Source organism: Carex rostrata, chromosome 16 (genome assembly GCF_964058835.1).
Source record: "Carex rostrata chromosome 16, lpCarRost1.2, whole genome shotgun sequence".
NCBI classification, from domain to species: Eukaryota; Viridiplantae; Streptophyta; class Magnoliopsida; order Poales; family Cyperaceae; genus Carex; species Carex rostrata.
Window position 1 is genome coordinate 1,363,384 of NC_135933.1, and position 25,132 is coordinate 1,388,515.

Here is a 25,132-nt window from a genome sequence, read left to right on the forward strand (position 1 = left end):
CGAGCATTAATTGAGCCAGACTAAGATGGCATAAGCCGATCTTTAAGCCGGTCTAAATAAAACCACCTCACATGATGGTTTAATTTTATTCCAGCTCGTGGCCTAACTTGAATGATTATAATAATATTTTATTTGTATATAATTAGTATATTATTATTAATAATAATTATCAGTATATAATTATATAATTAATATCTTATATTGTTAATACATTAAATAATAATTATAATAATATTATATAATTAATATCCTTTTATTAATAATTATTATTAATAAATAATTATATAATTATTATGCTATATTGTTAATATATTAAATTATTATTATATAATATTGTAATATATTATAGTAATTATTGATATATTAATATTATGTAATTAGTATCTCATTAACGATATATAATTATATAATTAATATGTTATATTGTTAATATATTAAATAATTATTATAATAATATTATAATATTTTATAGTTATTATTAATATATTAATATTATATAATTAGTATTTTCTTATTCATAATTATTATTAATATGTAATTATATAATGAATATGTGATATTGTTCATATATTAAATAATTATTATAATATATTATAGTTTTTATTAATATATTAATATTATATAATTAGTATCTTATTATTAATAATAATTATTAATTATAATTATATAATTAATATTGTTAATATAGTAAATCATTATTATAATAATATCATAATATATTATAGTTATTATTAATATATGAGGAGGGATCAAGTTACAATAATTTTTGAGTTACAACAAGTTACAACAACCATTTTCTACATTTTTGATGTCCAAATCGTCGATCCAACCCGTTAGATGTGATCTCTACAATAAAATGTGCTTGGAGACCAAATTTTATATTTTTTTGAAATTTTTTTACTATTTATTAAGAGGAGTACAAAATTCAATGGTCTGAATTTGACTTGTTTTTGTACCCATCTTAATAAATAGTAAAAAAATTCAAAAAAATGTAAAATTTGGTCTCTAAGCACATTTTATTGTAGAGATCATATCTAACGGTTTGGATCGATGATTTGGGCTTTGAAAATATAAAAAATGGTTGTTGTAACTTGTTGTAACTCAAAAATTGTTGTAACTTGATCCCTCCTCTTAATATATTAATATTATATAATTAGTATCTTATTATTAATAATAAATATTAATATATAATTATATAATTAATATTTTATATTGTTAATATATTAAATAATTATTTTAATAAGATTATATAGGTAGTATCTTTTTACTAATAATTATTATTAATTTATAATTATATAATTAGTATTTTATTATTAATATATAATTAATATTTTATATTATTTAAATATTAAATAAATTTTATAATAATATATAATATATTACAGTTATTATTAATATATTAATATTATATAATTAGTATCTTATTATAAATAATTAACTAATTTAGGCTTTCAAAACTTTAGTCCTTTACCAACTCTAACCAAACAAAAAATACTTTAAACTATGATTTAACTTTAGATCTCAACTCTCAACTAAATATGAATAATTTAGATCACAATCAAAGTGTTCCAATCACAGTGTCAATGGTGACCCATTCCTTGGCAACGAGGAAAAGCGCAAGCTGCGCAACGCGGGAAGACGGAGAAAACATCCACAGGGTCGTCTCAGTGCATTGATTTATGGAATACTTTAGCGGTTTAGCCAATTGTCCCGCCTAATTGCCCCAAGGTCACATATCAATATTTTATTCCCCGGGACCCATTCTCACAAATCCGTTACAGGAGTAGAAGCGCATTCTTAGCTACATGAAATCTGAATCGGGTCCTCGGCCAAGTCCTCAATCCTCATCCTATTTCCACGCGTTTGAGTTTACAATTTGCTCCCTCCTCCTTGAAGATTCCCTTTCCGAGGAAGTCCTTTTCACAATTACAACCTCTAAGACTTATGTTTCGGTTTCTAAGATCGATCAACCCAACGATCACTATCTCTTCCATCTAAATTCACCATTATTAAATTCCAATCACCTTTTTCTCTCAGCAGGAATATATAATTTTTTGGACAAAACCCTTAATTTTTATTGGTCGATCTGAACTGTTCATTACAAAAGCAAATTAAAACAAAATGATGGGTGTAGGTGTAAAAGTTCACTGAGACATTACATTAGACATTTTTTCTCCTAAAAGGCTAAAACCCATCTGTCAAAACAAAATACAAAACATAACCATTAACGCCAAGAGATCAGTAATCCAAGGAAACCGCTAGATCCGTCTCAATTCCAACTTGTCCCCCAAAAAATTAAGAGCTCGGAACTCCGAAAAAGCTGCTGCTCTTCTATCTACTATCTAGCTGAGTTCTCTCAGCACGAAAATTTAGTCTAGAATGGCGAGGAGGGGAAGGGTTTTGGACAACTGGGAGCGGCTAGTGATAGCCGCCTCGCAGCGGCAGCATCTCAGCTCTTCTTCCACCTCCGGCCCCGGAGGCGCCGCAGCGGGCCTCGCCGGAGCTGCTCCATCCTCGCTTGGTGGCAGGGCTTCTGATATTGATCGGATCCTACAGGCCGCAAATGAGATTGAGGAGGATGACCCCAATGTTGCGCGAATTTGTAAGTTCCACTGTAATTTTAAGCTTTTGTAAATTCAAATGGCCTGTAACTATATTGGTCTCTTGAAGAACCGGAGAAGCTTACCATTTCAAAGGCCATCTGGAAAATTTTTGTGAAACTTATAAATTTTCTACCTTCCAATTGTTTATTTATTTCTCGTAATTTGTTGACTGCTTTGTCCAGTATGTGAATCGGCATTCACCATGGCCCAAGAACTGGATCCAAGCAGTGAAGGGAGAGGCGTCTTGCAATTTAAAACTGCCCTGATGTCTGTTATCAAGGTCTGAACAAGCACACTTATATTCTACAATTTTGGTTTCATAATCTTACAATCCAGGGTCATGCATTGTTTCTTTACTTACTGGATAGGCAAACCGCTAGTCGATTCAGATTAGATACATATAAACTGTAATAATTATGGTAATAATAGTTCCAAGTTCCAACATCTTAATGGGTATAAAACCTATACCATATATGATCCCTCTACCTGGCAAACATATGAAGGCCTGCCCACTCTAAATTTTTGCCTGAGAATCCTATTACAGGACCTCCATAAAATCAAATTAAGCACAAAGTATATGCAAATATCCAAGATTGTATAAGCAACTAGCATTTAAACCATTGAGCATTTGGTTCCGTGTTTAATATGTATTCTCTTTTTGGTACAACTGGTGTAGACAAAGAAGAAAGAAGGGACCTCGCATGATCGGGATCGTGATATACAACACCTGTGGAACTTCTATTCGAGATATAAGAGGCACAAGCGAGTTGCTGAGATGGAACGTGATCAACAAGACTGGAGAGAGTCTGGGACCTTCAGTACTAATTTTCAAGAGTATGTCAAAAGATTATAAATATAACTTAGTTTAATTTTTTACCATATGCCCTTTTTGGAATCCATCCCTCCACATGCAGTCATTTATGGAGCATTAAGACTGGCATTTTTTTTACCCATTTGAGGCTTCATTGTCCAAACTCCAAAGCATTGTAATGCACTGGTAGCAGCTGCTATGTTTACTTGGGATTTTCTTGAAACTATTGGAACATCTTGTGCAAAAGGTTTCCTTGGAAGTATCTTAGCCAAATATTTCCAATCATCAACATTATCTACTCGTTTTACATGATCTTTCAAAGGAATTTGTTCCAATATTCTTCCAACAACATATATTACTTTTCAAACTGTAGATAAGATCCATGCTCATTATGACATTTTAGACATATGATAAAGAATATCCTCTTTTTTCATATTAACTGTTTAATTTTTTGATAAAATTTTATTTAACAGAATGGAAGTGAAGGCTGGTCAAATGAAAAAGGTCTTTGTTACTTTGAGAGCCCTACTTGATGTCCTGGAATTTTTGGTTGGAGATTCCACTGATAGCCAGAGTAGACAGATCCTTGTGGAGGTAACATACCCAAGTTGGAGATAAGCTTTTACATTTATGCTTTGTAGAATTAGATATTAGGAGGCTTGTACTGTTGCCAAACCGAGCTGTTTCTATACCACAGAAAAAGTAAACAAATGATAAAACCACTGTTGAATATATTCACTGACTTGTGCTGATTGGTAAAATAGTCTTATCAGTACTAATTCAAAGTCCACTCCTGTTGTGGAGGCCTCTAATATGCATCAATTACATTATTTTTTTAACATCAAGAACATTCTTCATGTTTCTATGAGATGATAATATATGATGTGAACTGGTACAGGTCAAAAAAATCAAAAGATCTGACGATGTGCTGAGGGGGGAACTATTGCCATACAACATTGTGCCACTTGATGCTCCTTCCTTAACCAATGCTGTTGGTTATTTCCCTGAGGTAATAACATCCCTGTTTCTGTACCTCCTTTTGACATTTAAATTTTTTAGGTGCCTTCAAATGAACAAACCTAAGTAGCAATTAACATAGATATCTATCGGGGTACACAGCAATACCCAATCCCATGGGATTTTGTGGGCTTTTCAGATTGATGGGTATGATTTTCCATCACCGGTAGGCATCAAAGCCCACCAAACCTCAAAATCCATGGGAAGAAAAGAACTTTGGTCGGACCAACTTTTTTTTTTTTCAGAAACATTGTGGCTCCTTGGTCGGCTTTGCCTCTCTCAAAATGATCCGAAGAAAGGAAAAAAAGAATATTCATTTAGTATGCTCAGATGTTCTTCTATTCTCTAAATGCTAGTTCAATAATATTAATACAAGGGAAAATTTTATGTTGTTTTGTTTTCCCTTGTTTACCATATTTTTTCTTTCTTTCATTGTTACTTTTTTTTTTACTAATTTGTAGATTATTCTCGTCTTTAACATATTAAATAATTTCCATTAATTCAATATAGAAAATAGATTGAGAATAGTACCATGACATGCTCCGTGTGATCAGAACACTTCTTTCACACACATTCAATAGTTTTTTGTTATGACACAGATTCCCCTCAATTGAGTGGGACAGACCCATGCCAGTAAGATCCTATTCTGCTAGACAGGTCCTGACTGCACAAAAAGATCCATGCATGCACATATCCATGGAAAAAAGAGAGGAAAGCAAGAGGAAATGCTATGTTATAAATAAATTAAGTGAATCAGGAAACTGCAAATAACTATAGGCTAAATTTAGAACCTGACTATTACAGTCCATGACCATGTAATATTAAAAAGTTGTTATGACTGTATTTACTAGGTGTTATATAAAGTTATTTTATCTGATAAAGTATCGTTATCCAAATGCAACGTCTTCTAAAGTTCATTAATAAAACATTGAATAGGTGCGAGCAGCTGTCGCAGCCATAGGATACACACCAGATATCCCTCGGCTTGCTTCAAGCTTTGAGGCCCCAGAAATGAGAAAACCGGATATTTTTGACCTCCTTCAGTTTATGTTCGGTTTCCAGGTTAGCAATCCTTCTTTTAAACCAATAATATTAGATTGGTACTTTTAGAGCTGCCATGCAAATTATCGAGGCCTTGTTTTGAAGTGAGATGTCGTACACATATTCACATCCAAAGCCAACCATGCCAAGCTATTTTAAGATAAAGCTCTATTTTTGAAAAAAGTGTATTTGCATGGTCTCGAGGGTTGTTGTACTATTTCTAAATCACAATAATAAAGTGATTCCTTTTTGGTCAGGTGGATAACATCAGAAACCAAAGAGAAAATGTGATTCTGACAATTGCAAATGCTCAAGCTCGGATTGGATTACCTTCTGGAACTGATCCGGTAAGCTCTTTTCTTCCTTCTTTGTTACAAATGCTGGGCTGTTAATGACCAAGAAAAATAAAGAGAACTCTAAAACATAATGAAAGAAACATGAAAAGAAGAAAAGATATTGAAACACTGCACAATGGTTTTAAAGGTGTACCTTATCATAGATAAAGGTTTACTAAATCAAAGTGGTTCACTGCATCAAAAAGCTTGAAAAAAAGTATGGTGGTGGCAGGTGCTCTTTTCATGATAAACATGTTTCTTTATTTATATTTGTTTTCGTATCAGCCTCCATTTCATCAATTATTCTCTTGTGATTGCATTTGTGCTTCTCTTTCCTTGTGTTACCTGTGAAAGCTGTTATTAACTTGTTTTCAACCCCTTGGGTGTGGATGTGGTAGTGTAAGTTTGAACTTTGGCTGATTATTGAAGGATGTCCAAGGTGAGGCATGAGTGACGCTTTCTTTTATTTTTCTTGCCTTTATATATTTGGAAAATGTAGACTGCCTTTTGAGTAAACTAAAGTATGGGATTAGAATCTTTTAGGTCATACATGCAAATTTATAATTTGAGGCAGTTATCTTCTTCTTCTTCTTCAAAGCCTTTATTTCCAAACAAGTTGGGGTAGGCTAGAAATGAAACCCAACCGGAATCAACAACACATGGACTTCCCAGGAGGTCACCTATCCTAGTACTACTACTGTCTAATTCGCGAGGGTTTCATTTCCATAAAGAGGCTGTTTTTTTTTGCTGCTGGCTCGCCAAGCCTATCACGAACCCTCCTCCTTTTTTCTGGCTTGGGACAGGCTGTGTAGCTTCACAGGCAGAGTTAATTTGAGGCAGTTATCTGCATTGAATTTTTTACATTCCAAGCAATCATAACTTTATGTTAAAAAAAAAAACTAAATAGTATCAGTTTTATTAAATACAACTGACTTCGATAAACTTTTGAATAATAAATAGAAAATTGAAGATGCAGCTGTGATGGAGGTTTTTAACAAGGTACTAGATAACTATATGAAGTGGTGCACATACCTGGGACTTCGTATTGCATGGAAAAGGTATCAATTTGTCTTTTCCTGATCAATTCTTAATTACTATTTCTTACTTATAATTGGTGATAATAATTGTTACTTATGTAGAACGCCAGCATTGAACAAGACCAGAAAGATCATATTGATTGCTCTTTATTTCCTCATATGGGGTGAGGCGTCCAATGTTCGCTTCCTGCCAGAGGGCATTTGCTATATTTTTCACCATGTGAGCATAACATAGCTTTTGTTTCATATATGATTTTTTTTTTCTTGTTATCAATTAAGATGTCTCAAACAGTTCTAAACTCTTTGCCACTTTCCATAGCACTTTTTTTTTTTTTGACAAAAGTGGGTTGTACCCACCAGTTTCATTACGAAACATAATAGTTCACACTTTTCATAGCACTTAAGTCAACAAATCATGGACATATCTGCTTTCTATTGTGAAACAGTTTGACTTGTTAATGTTAGTAGATTTTGCCAAGAAAGTATGAATCTGGTTTGCTGGAGATTAGTTTACTGCCAATTTCTTTGTCAGTAACTATTTTTTTTTTTTGAAATTCAGATGGCAGAGGAGTTAGAAGAAAAGATAGATTCACAAGAGGCGATTCCAGCAACAAGCTGCATACGTGAGGATGGCTCAGTATCATACCTAAAGAACATTATTTATCCTATATATGACACTATGAAAGCGGTTTGTGACAACTTCTTTAGCTTTGTTGTGTTAATATGTTTATTCTAGTTTCTATTAATGTTGGATTCAGGGGTGTGAATTATAGCCAGTAAGAACTAAACCATAAAGTATTGTGGGTTGTAGGCTATATATTTCTTGCTTAGAATAAAATAAAATCTAATAGATACCATCATATCTGGTACCAGGTGGTGCCAGAAATCAGTTTTGCAAATGTTGGTTCAAATGTAATGTGCTAAGTTGTATCTTTCCTACATTGTTTTCTTTGACAATACTTCCAGCTCTATTCTCCCTTGTTATTAACTGTTGAGGTTATTATCATCAGGAAACTTTAAATATTAAAGGAGGAAAAGCTTCTCATGCTGCTTGGAGGAATTATGATGATTTTAACGAGTATTTCTGGTATTCCTTTCCTCTTCTTGCAGTGTGTTTGGTTGCATTTAAACAGAAATCAAACAAAAATAATTTTTCTACCACTCACGTAGGTCACCTAGGCGTGTCAAGCATTTGGGCTGGCCACCTAAAGCAAGCTCTTCATTTCTCCTTAAGCCGAGAAAGGGTAAAAGGGTATGTGACACACTCTTCTCTCCGATACCTTTAAATTGCTGGCTTCAAATGTATTGCTGAAACTTAGCCTCTGAAATGCCTTTTCCATTTATTCAATTATTATTCTTTCTATAGAAGACACCCAATCTTGTAACTGGACCTTTACTTGAAAAATCCTCTTTCTCATGTGCTACTTCATTAGGATCTGCCAACAGTTACATTTGCTATCTGATGCTGACCTAACCAAAATAAATAGAAGGAATAAGAATCCATAATATAATCAAGAAGTGCCTAAATTTTATGCCTTCTGTATTATTCAAGAACAAAATATACAAAGTTATGCATGAAAGAGCCTGATAACTTGTCCTATTTGCATGAAAACTCGTAGTAATTGGATATACTAGTTATTATACACTTTTTTTTTTTTTTTTAACTTGTGAAATTGAACAGATGGGAAAAACAAACTTTGTGGAGCACCGCACATTCTTGCATCTGTATCGGAGTTTTCACCGCCTGTGGATTTTCTTAATCTTGATGTTCCAGGTTATTTTCCTTTTCTAGGTCGACATTTGTCTTCTCTTGTTGTGTTATAGTGGGTGCTAGCTCAAGATACAATGGTGAAGATTCTTTGGTCCGGAACATGAAATTCACATTCAATAGTATTTGAATCACCAAAAAGGGATTTAGGGTATGCTCCCAAATTGGTTATAGGGGTAAGATGGAAAGGGAAAGGACTGACTCCCATTTATCCTTGCTCCTGAGTTCATATTTGAGGGGATTACTGGAGAAATGAATAAAAAAGGGGTGAACTCTTCAATGCATTTCACCATGATATAACAGGACAGAACTAAAGATTGTTAATCCTTGGGGCTGCTGTGGTTGATATATAGATTAGGCTCAAGCCTTCAAAGAAAAATGAAGAGGATTATAATTTAATCTAAAACTTCTTTTAATTTTGTTCAGCTGTTAACTATAATAGGCTTTCATGATGGCACTATAAACACCAGAACCTTCAAAGTCATGCTCAGTGCTGGGCCGGCCTTTTTTATTCTGAATTTTATTGAGTGTAAGTCCCCCCACTGGCCCCTCTCTCTCTTCTGTACATATCATTCTAGTCTTTTTGGTTCCAACTATATCTTTCTTTCTCTAACTCCAGTATCTTGTTGTGCAGGCTGTCTTGATGTTTTGCTGATGTTTGGTGCTTACAAGTCTGCCAGAGGTTTTGCAATCTCAAGGCAGGTCATAAAGTTCATCTGGTATGGCGTGTTATCAGCATTTGTTTTCTATCTGTATTGGTGAGTTAAGCTTCTTCGTTTTGGCTTCTATTAAATTTTGCATATAGGCAATGGTCATTTTTGGAAGATGCAATACATTGGATACAATTGACTTGTTAGCGTAGTCCTTTGCTGAACGTAGGTCCAAATTTCGGACTTAATAGTTGAATAATAAAAACTAGGATTCATCTCTTGTATGTTTGTGTATCATGGGATAGAGACTTCAGGGGAAAGCTATTTTTACAGAGATTTAGAGAGAGAGAAAAGTAAAAAAGGATATAGTTTGCCTAGGAATAGTTCCCTCTTATACCTAAAACTGTCATCTTTTAACAGGGTTTGAGGATAAAGATGACTGATATTTTTATTCCCACAGAAGTAATGGAATGAATAACCTTCTTAATGTTCTCCATTGCAGGAAAGTAATGGATGAGACTAATAGTTCAAATTCAGACTCGACGTACTATCGAATATACCTTCTGGTCCTTGGGGTGTATGCAGCTATTCGATTGTCCTTTGGATTGTTAGTCAAGATCCCGGCCTGCCATAAACTCTCAGAGATATCGGATCGACATGCATTTTTTCAGTTTTTCAAATGGATTTATGAGGTGGGCAACATTACACAAAGTGACAGATATATTATGCAAAGCATGTACATGCGTTCATGCATAAACATACATATGCAAATTGGATATACATGAAGCATAAGCTGCATCAGATTTCAATTCCAGATACTGGTATGATTAAGGTTGCATCTAGTACGAGTACAGTGCAGGGGCAAGCCTCAAACCTTTGTTTGGAGGCCTATCAATTTGATTGTGTTGTGATTGTTGTTGTATTGGATGTCTATATATAATTAATGATGGAACCCTGTTCAGTTCTAGGATTAATGTTAGGAATATGTTTTGTTTTGATTCAGTACAACCAAGTATGTTACTTTTGTGGTATGGGTGTTATAGATGAAATTATAAGCCATCATTGTTTGGTTTTTGATTCTGATTTGTTATATTTTCTCACCTTTGTCTGCTTTTGGAATATAGGAACGCTATTTTGTGGGTCGGGGTATGTTTGAGAGTCCTACGGACTACTTGAGGTAAACAATTTTCTGTCCTTCCCAAGTTATGAAAGCCTTATTAGTAAGCTGGATTTGGTGCCCTTCTCATTGTTTTCTATTATAATAGTTTAACTCTTAGCGTACCTCATTTTTTGTTGTAAAATTACAGATATGTCGTCGTTTGGGTTGTTATTCTTGCCTGCAAGTTCACTTTTGCTTACTTCCTTCAAGTAAGTTGGATCTTATGTATGATGTCCACATTTTAGCCCGAATATACTGGTGCCACATTTGGCCGGTGGTACCATACTAATAGACAGTTTATTATCTTATTATTGGGTGGAAAATTTTCCGGTCCTGTATAACAATTTTAACTTTGACAGATCAAGCCATTGGTTGAGCCTACAAAAGTTATAGTGCAACTAACTAATTTGCCGTATACATGGCACGACCTTGTATCAGGAGGTCAGTTCATATTACTGTTTAATATTTTGCATGATTCAGCTACTATTGAACAAGTCCTTTTCACCTGGATTAATTCTGGATGCGGGACACTATACTATGGACCTGTGGTATTAAAAGTCTTTATGAATGAGGATATCTTGTTGAAGTTTTACTGACCAAATTATTAATCATATAAATCAAGTATTGCTGGTGCTTAAATTCTTAGAAGAGAAGGAGAAGTTGTTTGATATCTTTTGTTAATGGTACTACAGTATGTGCTACGAAGAACCCTTGTTGGTGTCTTGTTTCTGAGGTTGAGCTACCTGATCCTTAATTTTCTTTAGTGATTGCTATTTTGAAACTAAATCTTATTTTTTTTTGTGATTTTATTTAGGAAATCACAATGCTCTGACTATTGCGAGTTTGTGGACACCTGTCGTTGCTGTGAGTGTGGCCTCTATATGAATCTATCTTTTATAGTTTTTTATGTATTGGTTTCATTTGGTTGGGACTACCTTAAATTGGAAAAGAGTGCTTTGGGAATTAATATTTTATATGAGGGACAAGGAATTGTCCTTTCTTCGTTATTCTTAATGGAATGCATGCTTTTATTGACACAAACCCTGGTTGTGTGATCCTGAAGGTTTACCACAAATTGCTTGTCCCGGGCATGTATCAGAAGTCAGAATAACATCTGATCCTTTCCTGCCTTAATTGTACAAGCTAGGCTATCTTTGATGATTGAATATATTTTTTAATACTTGAAAGTTTCTAAGCATTGTTGTAACTATCAATACATATGTTTAGATTTACATAATGGACCTTCATATTTGGTACACTATCCTCTATGCCCTTGTTGGTGGCGTAATGGGTGCAATGGATCGCTTAGGGGAGGTATTACCTTTTTAATCTCTAGTTTTTAAATTTCCTGATGCTGAAATTCTTTTTGTTCTGACCTGGCATGGTTGTGACATGTGAAATTCCTGTCAACGTTGTCATTCTTCTTGGACTTATTTCATTTTAAAAACTGTTGTAGCTACTCTATTGAAACCTAGATTGGTCGATCAACTGAAAGGATAAAAAGGTTCAAAGATGGGAGTTGTTGAGTGCAAATGCAATTAGCTTGGATAGATCTAGCTCATTAATGGTTGCCTCTGTTGAATTTTCTAAATATTTGCAGATTCGATCTATTGATATGTTGCACAGGCGTTTCCAGAGCTTTCCAGAAGCCTTTTCAAAAAATCTTGTTTCACAGACAACAAAAAGGTATACTTTCTCACAGTGAAAGTTTGTCAAAGGAAAAGAAGTTCCTTTTGACTTCGAGAGGGATCACTTGGCCATGCTTGTTTACACTTCCATTAGCATCAGGAGCATTTGGAAATCTAAACCAACATTTTGGATGTGCTCGAGACATTTACATCTTCTAATTGATAAATCTCATAATTTGGAACATGTTTTAATTCATTCGTGATTTTTGAATTTTCAGAGTGCATAACTCATTCAAAACCCTTTGATGAATGTCAATGAACATCTAGGTTATACAAACAGTGAATTAAAACATTGCTGTGCATTTGTATTCCTGTTATATGGTCTTTGCTGAGATTTCTAATTTTGTGAAGTTAAACCATTTTCAAGTGATCCCTAGTCTCAACTCTGGGGGAAACCCAAATTGTAAGTACTATAGTGTCTTACTTGAGTATATTCATGGTTATTATAATTACTTGAGTAACCTTTTACTCTCTGTGGCAGGATTTTTGCGAGTAGACAAGCTTCTCAGGTAAAAAACATTATTTTCCTTCTTTATCATTACTGCTATTTGATGAACTAGAATGCTATGACTTCTCACGTTTTGCACATAATCTGGATTCTGAAAATTTTATTTGTCGAGGTTTCTCTTGTTGAAATTTTTGCTTGAATGCAAGCTGACACACAACAAAAACAGGACGCTATTGATTTGGAGAAGCAACATGCAACGACCTTTTCTCCTTTCTGGAATGAAATCATCAAGAGCTTACGAGAAGAAGACTACATCAGCCACAGGTATGCAAAAAGACAAAAGTTATAGATTTTCTTATATGGCAATTTTAACAAATGTATCGGTGATGCACACCATTCATTCAGGGAAAGAGATTTACTCATGATGCCAAGCAACAGTGGGAGTTTGAAGATGGTACAGTGGCCTCTATTCCTTCTCACCAGCAAGGTACATTTCCCAGCTTGTACAGCCTACTAGCTTTCAATTAATACATTAAATTCTTAATTGCTTATTGTATGATTCTTTTGTTCTTTGGTCAGATTCCATTGGCAATTGATCTGGCTGTTGATTGCAAGGATAGCCAAGCAGATCTATGGGGCAGAATTTCAAGAGATAGATACATGGCGTATGCGGTGCAGGAGTGCTATTATAGTGCTGAAATCATTCTTAGTTATCTTGTTGAAGCTGAAGGAAGGCTTTGGTATGGATTTTTCAATGTGTTTAAAGTTGTCACATGCTTTCTTCAAAGGGTTTGAGTTAGACCATGAATAAGATCATCTAACTAACATGAACCTTCAAATTCTGTATAGACAGATAATAACTGAGAAAATATCTCGTAATTTCAGCCAGTGATTTCATTATAACCTCAACCAAGGTCACATTTGTATATATGGAAATAAATCCAAGTAAAACATGCGGCCCAAAAGAAATGAACTTCAACCTTCTATGTCATATTGTTGATTTTTTTTATGTGTTTCAGAAGACACCCTTTCTTACCTTGTCAGATTAAAGGTAAGTTGGTCACGTTATTGTTTGTGTAAACAGGGTGGAGCGACTTTTCCAGAGATTGAGAAATAGCATTGTTGATGGTTCCCTCTTTGCCACAGTAAACATAGCACAGCTTCAGTGGGTTTTGACCCGTCTTACTGCATTGACTGGCCTTCTTGTAAGTTTCTTCTTTCTCATTGTTCCCTGCAACCATTCCTACCCGGGAATGAGCTGTTATAATATTATCTCCCTCCTCTTGTGCTGTTCCGTAGAGTTTTGGTCTCTTATCTTGTTTGAGGTCATCTGAATGGTTTCTTGGAAGACTTAAATTGTATAGTAACGAGAAGTGGTCTCGGTTCCATTTGGGGTTCAAGATGAAATGGAAGTCGGTAATATTGCAAGATACATTTTAAAAAAAAAAAACAAAAAAAGCAAAGCCAGGCATGCAGTTCAGTTCAGTATCATGCAGTGTAGTTGTATAGTTGGATTTGGCAGTATTGGATTGTGCTGAGACAAATTATTTGTTGAAATAGCCATACCAGAATGTTTTCTTTTGGGCTTGTTATTAGTTTTGCATAAGCGGCAGCTTCTCATATTAATTGGAATCTACACTACTTTTCTCCATAGACACAAAATGAGAGTCCAGAACTTGCAAGAGGAGCCTCAGATGCTGTTTACCAACTATATGATGCTATCACACACACTTTTTTGACACAACAGTTAAGGTACTATACTATGTCAACATAATTATCACTGAATATCCTATAAATAGAGAAAATATTGCTATACACTTCCAAATACTTCAAGAGTGACAGACCCAGTACATGCTATGAACTGAGATGGTTTTATGTGGGCTCAACATGTTGGCAGATTTGGCGACTAATGAATTCTGGAATATTTATTTCAGTGACTTGTATTAGAATATATAATGGGGTCTACTTATTGTCTGCGTACATGCTTAAGCTTACTAAAAGATATACTTCCAATTTTTCATGGAAGAGATTCTGAAATGTCCCCTTTCTTTATAGTTTTGATATGTGACCTATTTTGTTGTCTCCCTAGGGAAGAATTTGACACATGGCATACTCTGGCTAAAGCAAGAAATGAAGGCCGACTTTTTCAAAGGATTAACTGGCCCAGGGACCCTCAAATTGTAAGCTACCAGTTTCATAATAGGGAACTTATTGGTTTGTGCAAGGATTCCCAAATTTTCCACATCCTTATACGCCTTGATCATTAAAAGGTCACTGGCTAAATGGTTAACAACCAGCATTAAGATGCACAGTTGCTTCATTGTTCAGATTGCTAGCTGAGTCACCCTGTTTTTCAGAGGAAGATACATCTCTGTTGTGTTTCTTAGTTGGTTTGATTTTCTTATTGCAGAAGGAGCTGGTCAAACGGTTGCATCTTCTCCTAACAGTGAAGGAGTCAGCGGCAAATATTCCTAAGAACTTAGAAGCAGGGAGGCGTTTGCAATTTTTCACAAATTCCCTCTTCATGAACATGCCTGTAGCTAAGCCTGTCTCTGAAATGGTGCCTTTCAGGTGATTTTGTTTTTAAACTCACAATAAATTTAACAGTGATTGTCACTTTATACTAGTGAAGAAAGTTTTACCTTACAAATAGATCCTTGCCAGAAAACATACATTTATTGGGTTGTGTATGTCAACTTGTTATTAGGCTCTTTACTTTATTAATCTAAACGCTTACTGACAAGGTTATTTAAATTTTAACCTCTTTTTGGACAGTGTTTTTACCCCATACTATAAAGAGACGGTGCTTTTCAGTGCCTCTGAGCTTCAAAAGGAAAATGAGGATGGGATTTCAACTCTTTTCTATCTTCAAAAGATCTTTCCTGGTAACGTTTCTTTTTATATTGCGGCTAGTACCTTATCATGATCTTGCAGCGATATGTGATACCTTGTAAGGCTTGCCTAGTTTTAGTGTTGACAACCTTATGGAGCAGTTTTTTGTTCCTCTATGTTTTATGGCACCTGCGCTGATGCAGGCAGCTTATATGATGCTAAACAGAATATACATGTTCCAAAACACAAGGACGAAAAGTTGCGTTGAATATCATGAACTGTTAGGGAAAGAAAAGTAGAACAAAATGTAAGCTTGCATTGGAATAAATTTCCAGCCATGTGAAGCTGCTTATATCAGTTGAAATTCCTTTCCAAATTGATGTTTGTCTATTGATTATCTTATCAGATGAGTGGACAAATTTCTTGGAAAGAATAGACCGCCTTGACTCGTCAGCAAAGGATATTGTTGAGAGCCCGAGTCATATCTTGGAGCTGCGCTTTTGGGCTTCCTATCGGGGACAAACCCTAGCCAGAACAGGTTCATGAGCAATTAATATATTACAGCACTTAGTATTTACCAATTACCACTAATTGAGTGGGAAAATTCAGATAAAATTCAGCCGATGTTGTGTTCCCTTCTGTCTTTTCTTTTCTTGATTCATACTTTTGTTATTTCAGTCCGCGGTATGATGTATTATCGAAGAGCTCTCCTTTTGCAAAGCTACCTTGAAAAGAGATCTCTTGGAGGTATATTTTTAAGAAGTTTAATTGACACCCGAATACTCACCCCTATACCGACACATACACATACACACAGACACATTCACATACTGATAGAATTGCCATGCATACTGAGACCTGACCAGCATGAACCCGGGACATATTCTTGGTGTCAGATTTTTGTCTCGTATGTACCTTTACAGGCCTGTCTTCAGGGTTTTGACAAATATATATTTTAGGTATGGAGGAAGCCTACTCAATTGGTGACCTCATAAACACACAGGGATTTGAGCTAAATATTGAAGCACGGGCACAAGCAGATCTCAAGTTCATATATGTCATCTCTTGCCAGATTTATGGCCAGCAAAAGCAAAATAAGACTTCACAAGCAACTGATATTGCCCTCCTCTTGCAAAGGTTGACTGAAAACGCTGCATCTTGTTGTCTTATTCTTTATACATTGGGTATTTTCTTGGTTTGCCTGAATCTGGTGCATAGGGTTTAATACACACCAGGAACTGAAACTTGAACTCCAGTACTGATAGTCTGGTACATACTGCATATACTCTGGACCTTTGCGGTGCAGCCTTGTTCGCATGATCATTCTTGGTGGGGCAACTGAAGTGTTAACTATATGATTTATTTGTTTACTAAAAGTATTTTGAAATGGGTATAGAAATGAGGGACTTCGGGTTGCATTCATACATGAGGAGGAGACGGTATTGTCAGATGGCAGCATCTCAAAGGAGTACTACTCCAAGTTAGTAAAAGCTGACATCCATGGTAAAGATCAGGTTGGTATCTCCCTCCCTTTCCCGTCCATTGAGTGTACCATCCTTTCTTTTTAGTACTTATTCTTTCTTGTTTTATTTAGGAAATATTCTCGATAAAGCTGCCTGGAAACCCAATTCTTGGAGAAGGCAAACCTGAGAACCAAAACCATGCCATTGTTTTCACTAGAGGTGAAGCCATCCAGACTATTGACATGAACCAGGTGATATTTCCTTTACTCTTTAGCAATACCAATAAGTGCATTCTGGTACTTGATCCTACTTGATTAGGACGCACAATGCAGGCAGGTTATGGTCTCTGTTGGGTTTATATCTCTGGTGTGTTTATTTTTCTAATTTGTGTGAATAAATCATAAATTCATTCAAGGGGGTCAACGTTGACGGGAGCTGCTTTGGGCATACGTGTTTGTTTGAATTCTTGTCTAGATTCATAGGTTTTGCATCCTTTTTTCTTATAACGATTGATAAGGAGCTTATAAAATTTGCATGTGTTGACTGGGTCCTTCTATTTGGGTTGTGACTTATTTTCGTTTTATTTGGGTGCAGGATAACTATCTAGAGGAGGCGATGAAAATGAGAAACCTGCTGGAGGAATTTCATGCGAAGCATGGTTTCCGACCTCCCACTATTCTTGGTGTCAGAGAGCATGTTTTTACTGGCAGGTTCTTCATCTCTCTCTCTCTCTCATACACACATATTCACACACCCAGTGTAGACTGTAGAGTCATTGAGTTTTTTGTCTGTCCTTTGCACTTGAATGCTTTGTATTTCTCTATGCCTTCTTGTAGTGTGTCTTCGCTGGCATCATTTATGTCGAATCAGGAGACAAGCTTTGTTACCTTGGGACAGCGTGTCCTCGCTTTTCTCAAGTGAGTATTGAAATCATCAAATCTATTGGTTGTCATAAAAACTTTTTAACTCAAAAGGGAAACAATAAATAAACATAAAGGTGCTGTCAGTACTACAAGTGAAATTCTGGAGGTGGTATAACATGTTTCCTTGGTACAGAGTGCGGATGCATTATGGCCATCCGGATGTATTTGACAGAATATTCCACATTACACGAGGTGGCATCAGCAAGGCATCTCGTATCATCAACATCAGTGAAGATATCTATGCTGGTCAATTGATTTCTCTTAAATTATCCATTTTTTTTTCTTTCTTAAAATATGTTCTAAAAGCTAGCTTGGCAGCCTCTGCTAAGTTCTCAAAAAAAAAAAAAAAAATGTTCTAAAAGCTAAGTTAGCAGGGCCCTTGATCTGCATAATAGAAGCATGCTTTCCTATACAATGATGAGTGCTGTAACTCCCACTACAAGTCTATTATCAAAATCCAACTTATACCTAACCATTATGGATAAGGGCAAACTGGCAAGCTGCACTTTTTTGTACTGAGGAGAGACGTCTATTAAGTCCAGCACATCTGATTCGTAATTTGTTTTGGGTTTGCAGTTATCTCTTAAAGAGATATAAGGGCTGTATTGGAAATAAATGTGAAATTGATTAAACTTTTGTAGGGTTCAATTCTACTCTCCGACAGGGCAATATTACACACCATGAGTATATACAGGTATTGACTGAATGTTAAAACCTTTTTCTTAGCGTATCAATGTTGTTCAATAATATATATCACCTCATCCTTGTGCATATTTTTAAGGTTGGAAAAGGTAGAGATGTGGGGCTTAACCAGATTGCAATTTTTGAGGGAAAAGTAGCAGGAGGCAATGGAGAGCAAGTGTTGAGTCGAGATGTGTACCGGCTTGGTCAACTCTTTGACTTCTTCCGGATGTTGACATTTTACTTTACAACTGTTGGATTCTATGTCTGCACGATGGTAATATCTTTTCCCCAAATGTTATGCACCCTGGCTGCATAAGTATCTCTTACATCTGTCTTTGGTTTTGTATTCAGGCAACTGTTCTTACTGTTTACATCTACTTATATGGACGGGTGTACCTGGTAAGCTTTTAGTGTTCTTCATGTCTTTCTAGTGTCTTTTTGTACTTATTCTTTGTATTTGACGGTTTAAACTTGATTGAATTGGAATTGAATTTCAGGCACTTTCTGGTCTCGATTCAGCGATTTCTAAGTCCCGGCTAGCGACTAAGTTGAATGGCAACATATCCCTTGATGCCACTCTCAATGCACAATTCCTCGTACAAATTGGTGTCTTCACTGCAGTTCCCATGATAATGGGCTTCATTATAGAACTCGGGCTCATCAAGGTTTTACTGTTTTCTACGAATTGGTGTTTTGATAAAAATGCAGCTCTTTTTGTCTATTTCACAGTATTATGAAATTGGTGTCTTGATAATGATGCAACTCTTTTTGTTTATTTCACAGTATGCTTTTGGTTTTGTTGTTGAAGTGGGAAAAGTTATGTCTGATCGGTGTCTGGTTTTAGACAATAGGTACCTCTAAGGATTATAGCATAGTGTTCGGCAACTATATGAAGCTTAAATTTTAAGCTGCACTAAGGAACACCCGTTTGACAATAAAGTTGAAAAGTAACTTTCTTAAGAAAATTTTAAGCTTGGCAAAATGCTTAAGCCATGTGAAACTATGGCTTAAAAACTTGGGCAAGCTTAAGAAAGGTGGGCAAAAGGAGCAATAAGGAGCTCTAAGCCATGGTTGCCGAACACTGCCCAAGTTCAGTGGGTATGGTACCTGACACAAAGTAGATAAGTGCCATGGTTAGCATTGCAGTTGATGTTTTTGGTTCTCTAATGGAACTAGTGTCCTTGCATACCTTTTTGTACATTAAATGATGTTCCTTCAATCCTCTAGCTGCTGGAAAGTTTCCAAATAATAGGAGTGATTCAAAAGATGTCCTTTTTTATATCATTAATAGGCACCATTTGACTCTATGTTCATTACTTCATTTTTCTTTTACTATGTATTATTTTTGAGCTTTTCTATATTTCTTTTTCAGGCTATGTCTAGCTTTGTGATCATGCAGCTACAGTTGTGTTCAGTTTTCTTTACTTTCTCTTTGGGTACTCGGACTCACTACTTTGGTAGAACTATTCTTCATGGAGGTGCAGGGGTAAGTTTTTATTTTATTCTACTGTTCTTCCTAGTCAAAGGTAATTAAATATTCAGGGAAGAAGTCTGTTTCATCTAGGGCACTTTTTGTTGGTGGTACATATCAAGGTTGACTATTATAGCTCAGATCCTCAATTGATTTGCTGTAGTTGTAAATGCCAGACAACCACAAATCAAACCCTCAATTGATTTGTGGTAGTTGTAAATGCCAAACAACCACAAATCGAATTAGGTCCAGCAAAATTTGTACCGAGCAGTGCCATGCATGTGTATTGCCGGAAAAAAAAAAGGTTAGAAAGCAGGGTTTAAACAGAAGGAAAAAACCCTTGCCAAATATCTGGAATACATTGGCTCCATACCTTGATAGAACTCTGTTTGTCCTGGTTGAAATAAAAAAATTTTGAAAGAAGAAACCAAAACTAAAATTTTCAAAATTAAAATCCTGCACACTCTCAAAGCTTCAAGGAAATTAATGAAAACTGTGGACCAACCTCTGTGGGAGGCCCTTTACCATTTTTAAGCAGTTTGCAAGGTGAACTCTGAAGTCTGAACATTTTAATCTAGGTCAACTTAAGAAGAAGATTACCCAGTATTACCTATGGGTCGCTATCTAAGAGTGGGATTCCTTATTTTTAAAATTTTGCAATTTGGTATACACTTTCTGAATTTTCTTTTGACAGTTCTAGACATAAAACCTTCCTATGTTGTTCCTGTACAGGACTTAATTTTACAATTTACCAAGTAGTTCACCCTCTAATTTATATAGTTCTCATTTTTCTTTTGTTTTGATTAAATGTTTACAGTACAAGGCAACGGGCAGAGGTTTTGTGGTGGAGCACATTAAATTTGCTGACAATTACCGGCTATATTCACGGAGCCATTTTGTTAAAGCGTATGCTCTTTTACTTGATAGCATGTTAATATTTGCTGGAACCATGATAAGATATAGGGTTTCTTTAACTATTTATATGTCTTGGTGATATGTGCCAAAATATGAGTTGTAGGTATTATTTTTTCTGGTCACCATTGTCCTTATTTGAAAATCCTATAAAACACCGAAGTTTAAATGAGGTTGCAAAATTGTGGTTTGAGAAAACTAATTTATTTTAAATTATGTTTGCATTACAGTTTTGAGGTTGCCTTGTTGCTGATAGTGTATATAGCATATGGGTACACGAAAGGCGGTGCAACATCATTTATTCTGATCACTATCAGCAGTTGGTTCTTGGTCTTCTCTTGGCTTTTCGCTCCTTACATTTTTAACCCTTCTGGCTTTGAATGGCAAAAGTATGTCTAGCAATTTCAATTTTTTTTTTTTCAAATTATAATAATAGAGGTGATGTGTCATGCTATAGTTTAACTAACAGAGGTGATGTGTCACTAACAGAGTGGTTGTGTTTCTGGGAATTAAGTCCAAGGGGTGGTATAGGTAACACCTTTGATAATTCATGTTACATGTAGTATTTCTGGGGGTATATATGTTTTTTGTAAATTTGCAGGGAAACAAATAAATTACTCTATTGAGTAATTCATAAAGTTATGGTTCTGTTAGATGTTAATCATTTATGCCACATTTGGTTAACATTAATGAAATTCTGACTGAAGTGTTTGAGATGTTTCCACTTAATTGATTAGATCAACTAGATCTTTCAAAAGTTATCAAAGGGAAAAAGAAAGAAAGATATGTTGGTGATCTAGGATATTGGAAATCCTCTACTTGTCAAATTTATCTTGTCCCTGGATGTCCATTGCTTCAATCTCTGGTAATTTTTGGACTTAAAATTGTAGAACGGTTGGAGATTTTGATGATTGGATTAGCTGGCTAATGTACAAAGGTGGAGTTGGAGTGAATGGCAACAATAGCTGGGAGTCCTGGTGGGACGAAGAACAGGTTTTTTTTTTTTTCCCCTTTCCTTTTTTATGCATAGTGCATATAGATATATACTCGTTCTATTTTCTTTCTTTGCCACCTTACTGCCAGTACATTGTTTTTTTTTCCTAAATTTTGTTTTTCTATTGGAAATTATTATAGGCACATATTCAGACACTCAGGGGACGCATACTGGAGACTATATTGAGTCTCCGCTTCTTAATTTTCCAGTATGGAATTGTCTATAAGCTACATCTTGCTGGCCATAATACTTCCCTTGCGGTAATATAGCTGACAAATCATCACTTATTTTCTAGGTTCTTATTTGAGGTTTGTCTTAATATTTGGAACAATTATAGAAGTTTTATAGCTTGCATGTTTTCCTACTTTTGGTTGCAGATCTACGGTTTCTCTTGGATAGCTCTTATTATCATTGTAGCTTTATTCAAGGTTTGTTTTCATTTTATCCAAGTTCCTTATTACAGTTCTTTGTCAACTATACCTGGTTGATGTTTAGAAATATTAAGACTCTTGTCAGTATAATTCTTGAAAGCAACTAAAACCCACCTGGATTGGAATTATTGTGTTTTAACACTCTCCCTCCCCCCTCTCTAAACAGGCATTCACAATTAGCCCAAAGAAGCATGCCAATCTGCCAGTCCTATGGAGGTTCCTTCAAGGAGTAATAGCTATTTTCCTACTAGTTGGGCTTATTTTGCTAGTTATCTTCACAGAATTATCAGTACCTGATCTCTTTGCGAGTTCCCTGGCATTCATTGCCACTGGCTGGACCGTTCTGTCTGTAAGTGCTTAGATTTTTACTTCCACAAATTGATTGCTTTTGACTTTTGTAGTTCGTGCAGTTTGAGATGGGTGTTTACATTTACACCCTAAGTCAGAAAAAGAACACAACAGGCCAAAGGACGATTCATGCTCATGTAGTTGGAATTTAAAAAAGTTCCATGACACTTCTGTCAAAAATTTATCTGAGAAGAAAGGATGAGAAACACTAGTAAAACTATCTTTCTTTTTCTGTTACATCTAACTTCTCCACTTGCATTTTTCACAGCTGGCAATTGCATGGAAGCGGTTTGTAAAGCGCATTGGTGCGTGGGACTCAATACAAGAAATTGCACGCATGTATGATGCTGGTATGGGCCTAATGATCTTTGTGCCTGTAGCACTTCTGTCGTGGTTCCCATTTGTGTCCACCTTCCAATCACGCCTCCTCTTCAACCAAGCCTTCAGCCGTGGACTGGAGATCTCTCTTATCCTGGCTGGAAACAAAGCAAATGTTGAGAAGGTTGCTTGATGATGATTGGGCAGTGTGTGTTTACAAGCTAGTGGTCTTTAGGTAGTGTAGATTTTGATTATTGGACATTTTTGTACAGTATCTACGATTTTTGTAGGAGGAATGCATTTACTTTAGTATCTTTTAGGTTTCTTTGGTATTAGAATATGCACATACGCGATGAACTAAATATTTTATGAGACTGATTCTGATTGTCGTTCCAGTAAGATTTTAATCATTGTTAAATAGTGCGTTTAGCATGTTCTTGTAAAAGCTATAAATCCTGATCAATTTGTTTCCTCCCCTATTGGAAGAAAGAAAACGCACTTAAAAGAATTTTTGCAGAAACAACTGCAATGGAAAAAATAGAAGAGATTTAATAGTACTTTGTTGACTTGTATAATACAAAAAGTTTATATTACAAGGGCTTGTGAAAAGCTGCACCCCTGTTCTTCAGGAACTTCATCCTCATCGACTTGCTAGATTCAAGTAGGAGTCAATCGATAAGATAACATAAGCGTCTTAATAAATGCTTGAGTTGAAAACTATGACGAAATTATTTTCTTTTCTTGACAGGATAATCGGTAGAAACCTTGTCATTGATTCATTTGGCCCTCTCATTGCTTGGTCCCTTCTTTCTTCATCAGTTATCACGCTTCTTCAAATCATTGATTCGTCAAAATTTTGTAGGCCATTTATACTAGAGAAGTCCCTTCATTAACCTGTAGTAATTGTTAGTATACTCAAATGCGTACGAGTTCAAAATCCTCAATAGTTGTTTAATCTTCTAACCACATTTTCTACCAAATATATAGCATAAATAGTTTGTTCAACCTAATAGCATAAATAGGGATTGAGTTGGCTATATTAATATTAGATGAGATACAATTGATGAGCGTTGTTTAAAGTTAGTTATCACAGTCCTCTCTGTAACAACCAATTGAACAGCAGGTTCTCCCTAATTTTAACATGATCCGGTTACAAGCTTTGACCAACTGAAATTTTAACATGATCCGGTTACAAGCTGTCTAAAGTTGGTTATCATAGCTTTTCTATTTAAAATCGCCCAAAATTTAGTCCATTTGCCATTTGCCATTTGCCATTTGCCATCTGATTCCCTCAGGAGCAATGAGCTTGGCATGTTTGACGTGCCATCTGATACCTAGCCGTGCCCCCGGCATGTCTCCAGATCATGACGACAACACAACCCATTACCGTAGTCCCGAGGTAAGATGTTGCGGTGCAAAAAGAAATTGGTCCGGGGAACTCACTCGAAGCCCATATGCAGAGCTCAGAAGCATCAAATCATTGTACCCTATAAGGGAAGAAAATGGATGCAGCAAGAGCAGAAAAAAGCGTCAAAATGATAGCCCGGCAATTGCTATTACAGAGCCCAGGCTTGTGCGAAGTGGTGGCGTGCGAAGAAATTGGACCTTTGAGGAACTCGATGAAAGGAAGGTTCCTTGCAAGTGCTAGAGAGAATTATCAAGATATGTCATGGTATTGACACAACAACTTGATTCTATTCTGGCTACGAGGAATGACAAATACTATAAAAGATTTCTCAAGAGAAGAGATCGCTTTAATGGAGTGCTTTGTCATATTTTGTTTGTATAATATGATACATGTTTGCCTTTTGCAGCTAGCTTTGATTTTCAAAGAAAGGGGAGGGGTTTGGATGCTTTTTCGTATGTGTAATTGCATGTTTCAATTATAAACTAATATATAAATTAGTTGATAAATTAAATTATGTGAAAACTTGTATATCTGATAAATTATTATTATACCATCTGGTACTGATCTCTGTTTTGTGATATGAGTGGTGGATACCCAGTACTGGTTGCTGGTACCATTTGAGATTAGGTTGAATTTGGTAAGGGCTATTAAAAGTATCTGAGACAAAGTAGGCCATCACTTTGCTTGGATTTTGTACTTTGGTTTTGTTGGCTGCGTAATCTGGTAGTTCAGTTAATGAAATTGATAGCAATTTTTTTTTTTAAAATAAAAAATGAATAAAAAAAATCAAG

General features: G+C 35.5%; 2 protein-coding genes across 2 annotated transcripts; both read left to right on the top strand.

The window, feature by feature from the left end:
• The first annotated feature begins 2,184 nt into the window (after positions 1-2,184).
• On the top strand, positions 2,185-23,351 carry GSL8 (glucan synthase-like 8). Its single transcript, XM_078317086.1, has 51 exons — positions 2,185-2,602; positions 2,786-2,883; positions 3,280-3,437; positions 3,888-4,008; positions 4,313-4,423; positions 5,368-5,493; positions 5,730-5,819; positions 6,768-6,865; positions 6,947-7,064; positions 7,404-7,532; positions 7,855-7,931; positions 8,015-8,096; positions 8,526-8,618; positions 9,039-9,141; positions 9,247-9,370; positions 9,765-9,954; positions 10,387-10,439; positions 10,570-10,630; positions 10,781-10,862; positions 11,236-11,285; positions 11,649-11,735; positions 12,022-12,107; positions 12,591-12,618; positions 12,784-12,881; positions 12,963-13,044; positions 13,137-13,297; positions 13,642-13,762; positions 14,212-14,309; positions 14,647-14,737; positions 14,968-15,128; positions 15,333-15,442; positions 15,796-15,927; positions 16,068-16,136; positions 16,349-16,526; positions 16,786-16,903; positions 16,984-17,103; positions 17,447-17,562; positions 17,689-17,769; positions 17,909-18,021; positions 18,417-18,469; positions 18,557-18,733; positions 18,811-18,858; positions 18,957-19,124; positions 19,832-19,945; positions 20,748-20,836; positions 21,073-21,231; positions 21,733-21,835; positions 21,977-22,096; positions 22,214-22,264; positions 22,434-22,616; positions 22,884-23,351. The coding sequence occupies exons 1-51, from the start codon at positions 2,380-2,382 to the stop codon at positions 23,124-23,126; spliced, it is 5,745 nt and encodes a 1,914-aa protein (XP_078173212.1). The 5' UTR covers positions 2,185-2,379; the 3' UTR covers positions 23,127-23,351.
• Positions 23,352-24,233: 882 nt separating this feature from the next.
• On the top strand, positions 24,234-24,581 carry LOC144567648 (plant/protein). Its single transcript, XM_078317817.1, has one exon. It carries the CDS (start codon positions 24,234-24,236, stop codon positions 24,579-24,581), a length of 348 nt encoding a protein of 115 aa, XP_078173943.1.
• The last annotated feature ends 551 nt before the right edge of the window (positions 24,582-25,132 follow it).

Coding starts and splice junctions, on each gene's coding strand:
- LOC144567648 (XM_078317817.1), top strand. CDS start 24,234: ATGAGCTTGGCATGTTTGACGTGCCATCTGATACCTAGCCGTGCCCCC.
- GSL8 (XM_078317086.1), top strand. CDS start 2,380: ATGGCGAGGAGGGGAAGGGTTTTGGACAACTGGGAGCGGCTAGTGATA. Junction 10,631..10,780: donor CTTTTGCTTACTTCCTTCAA/GTAAGTTGGATC, acceptor TAACTTTGACAG/ATCAAGCCATTGGTTGAGCC. Junction 16,904..16,983: donor ACATCCATGGTAAAGATCAG/GTTGGTATCTCC, acceptor TGTTTTATTTAG/GAAATATTCTCGATAAAGCT.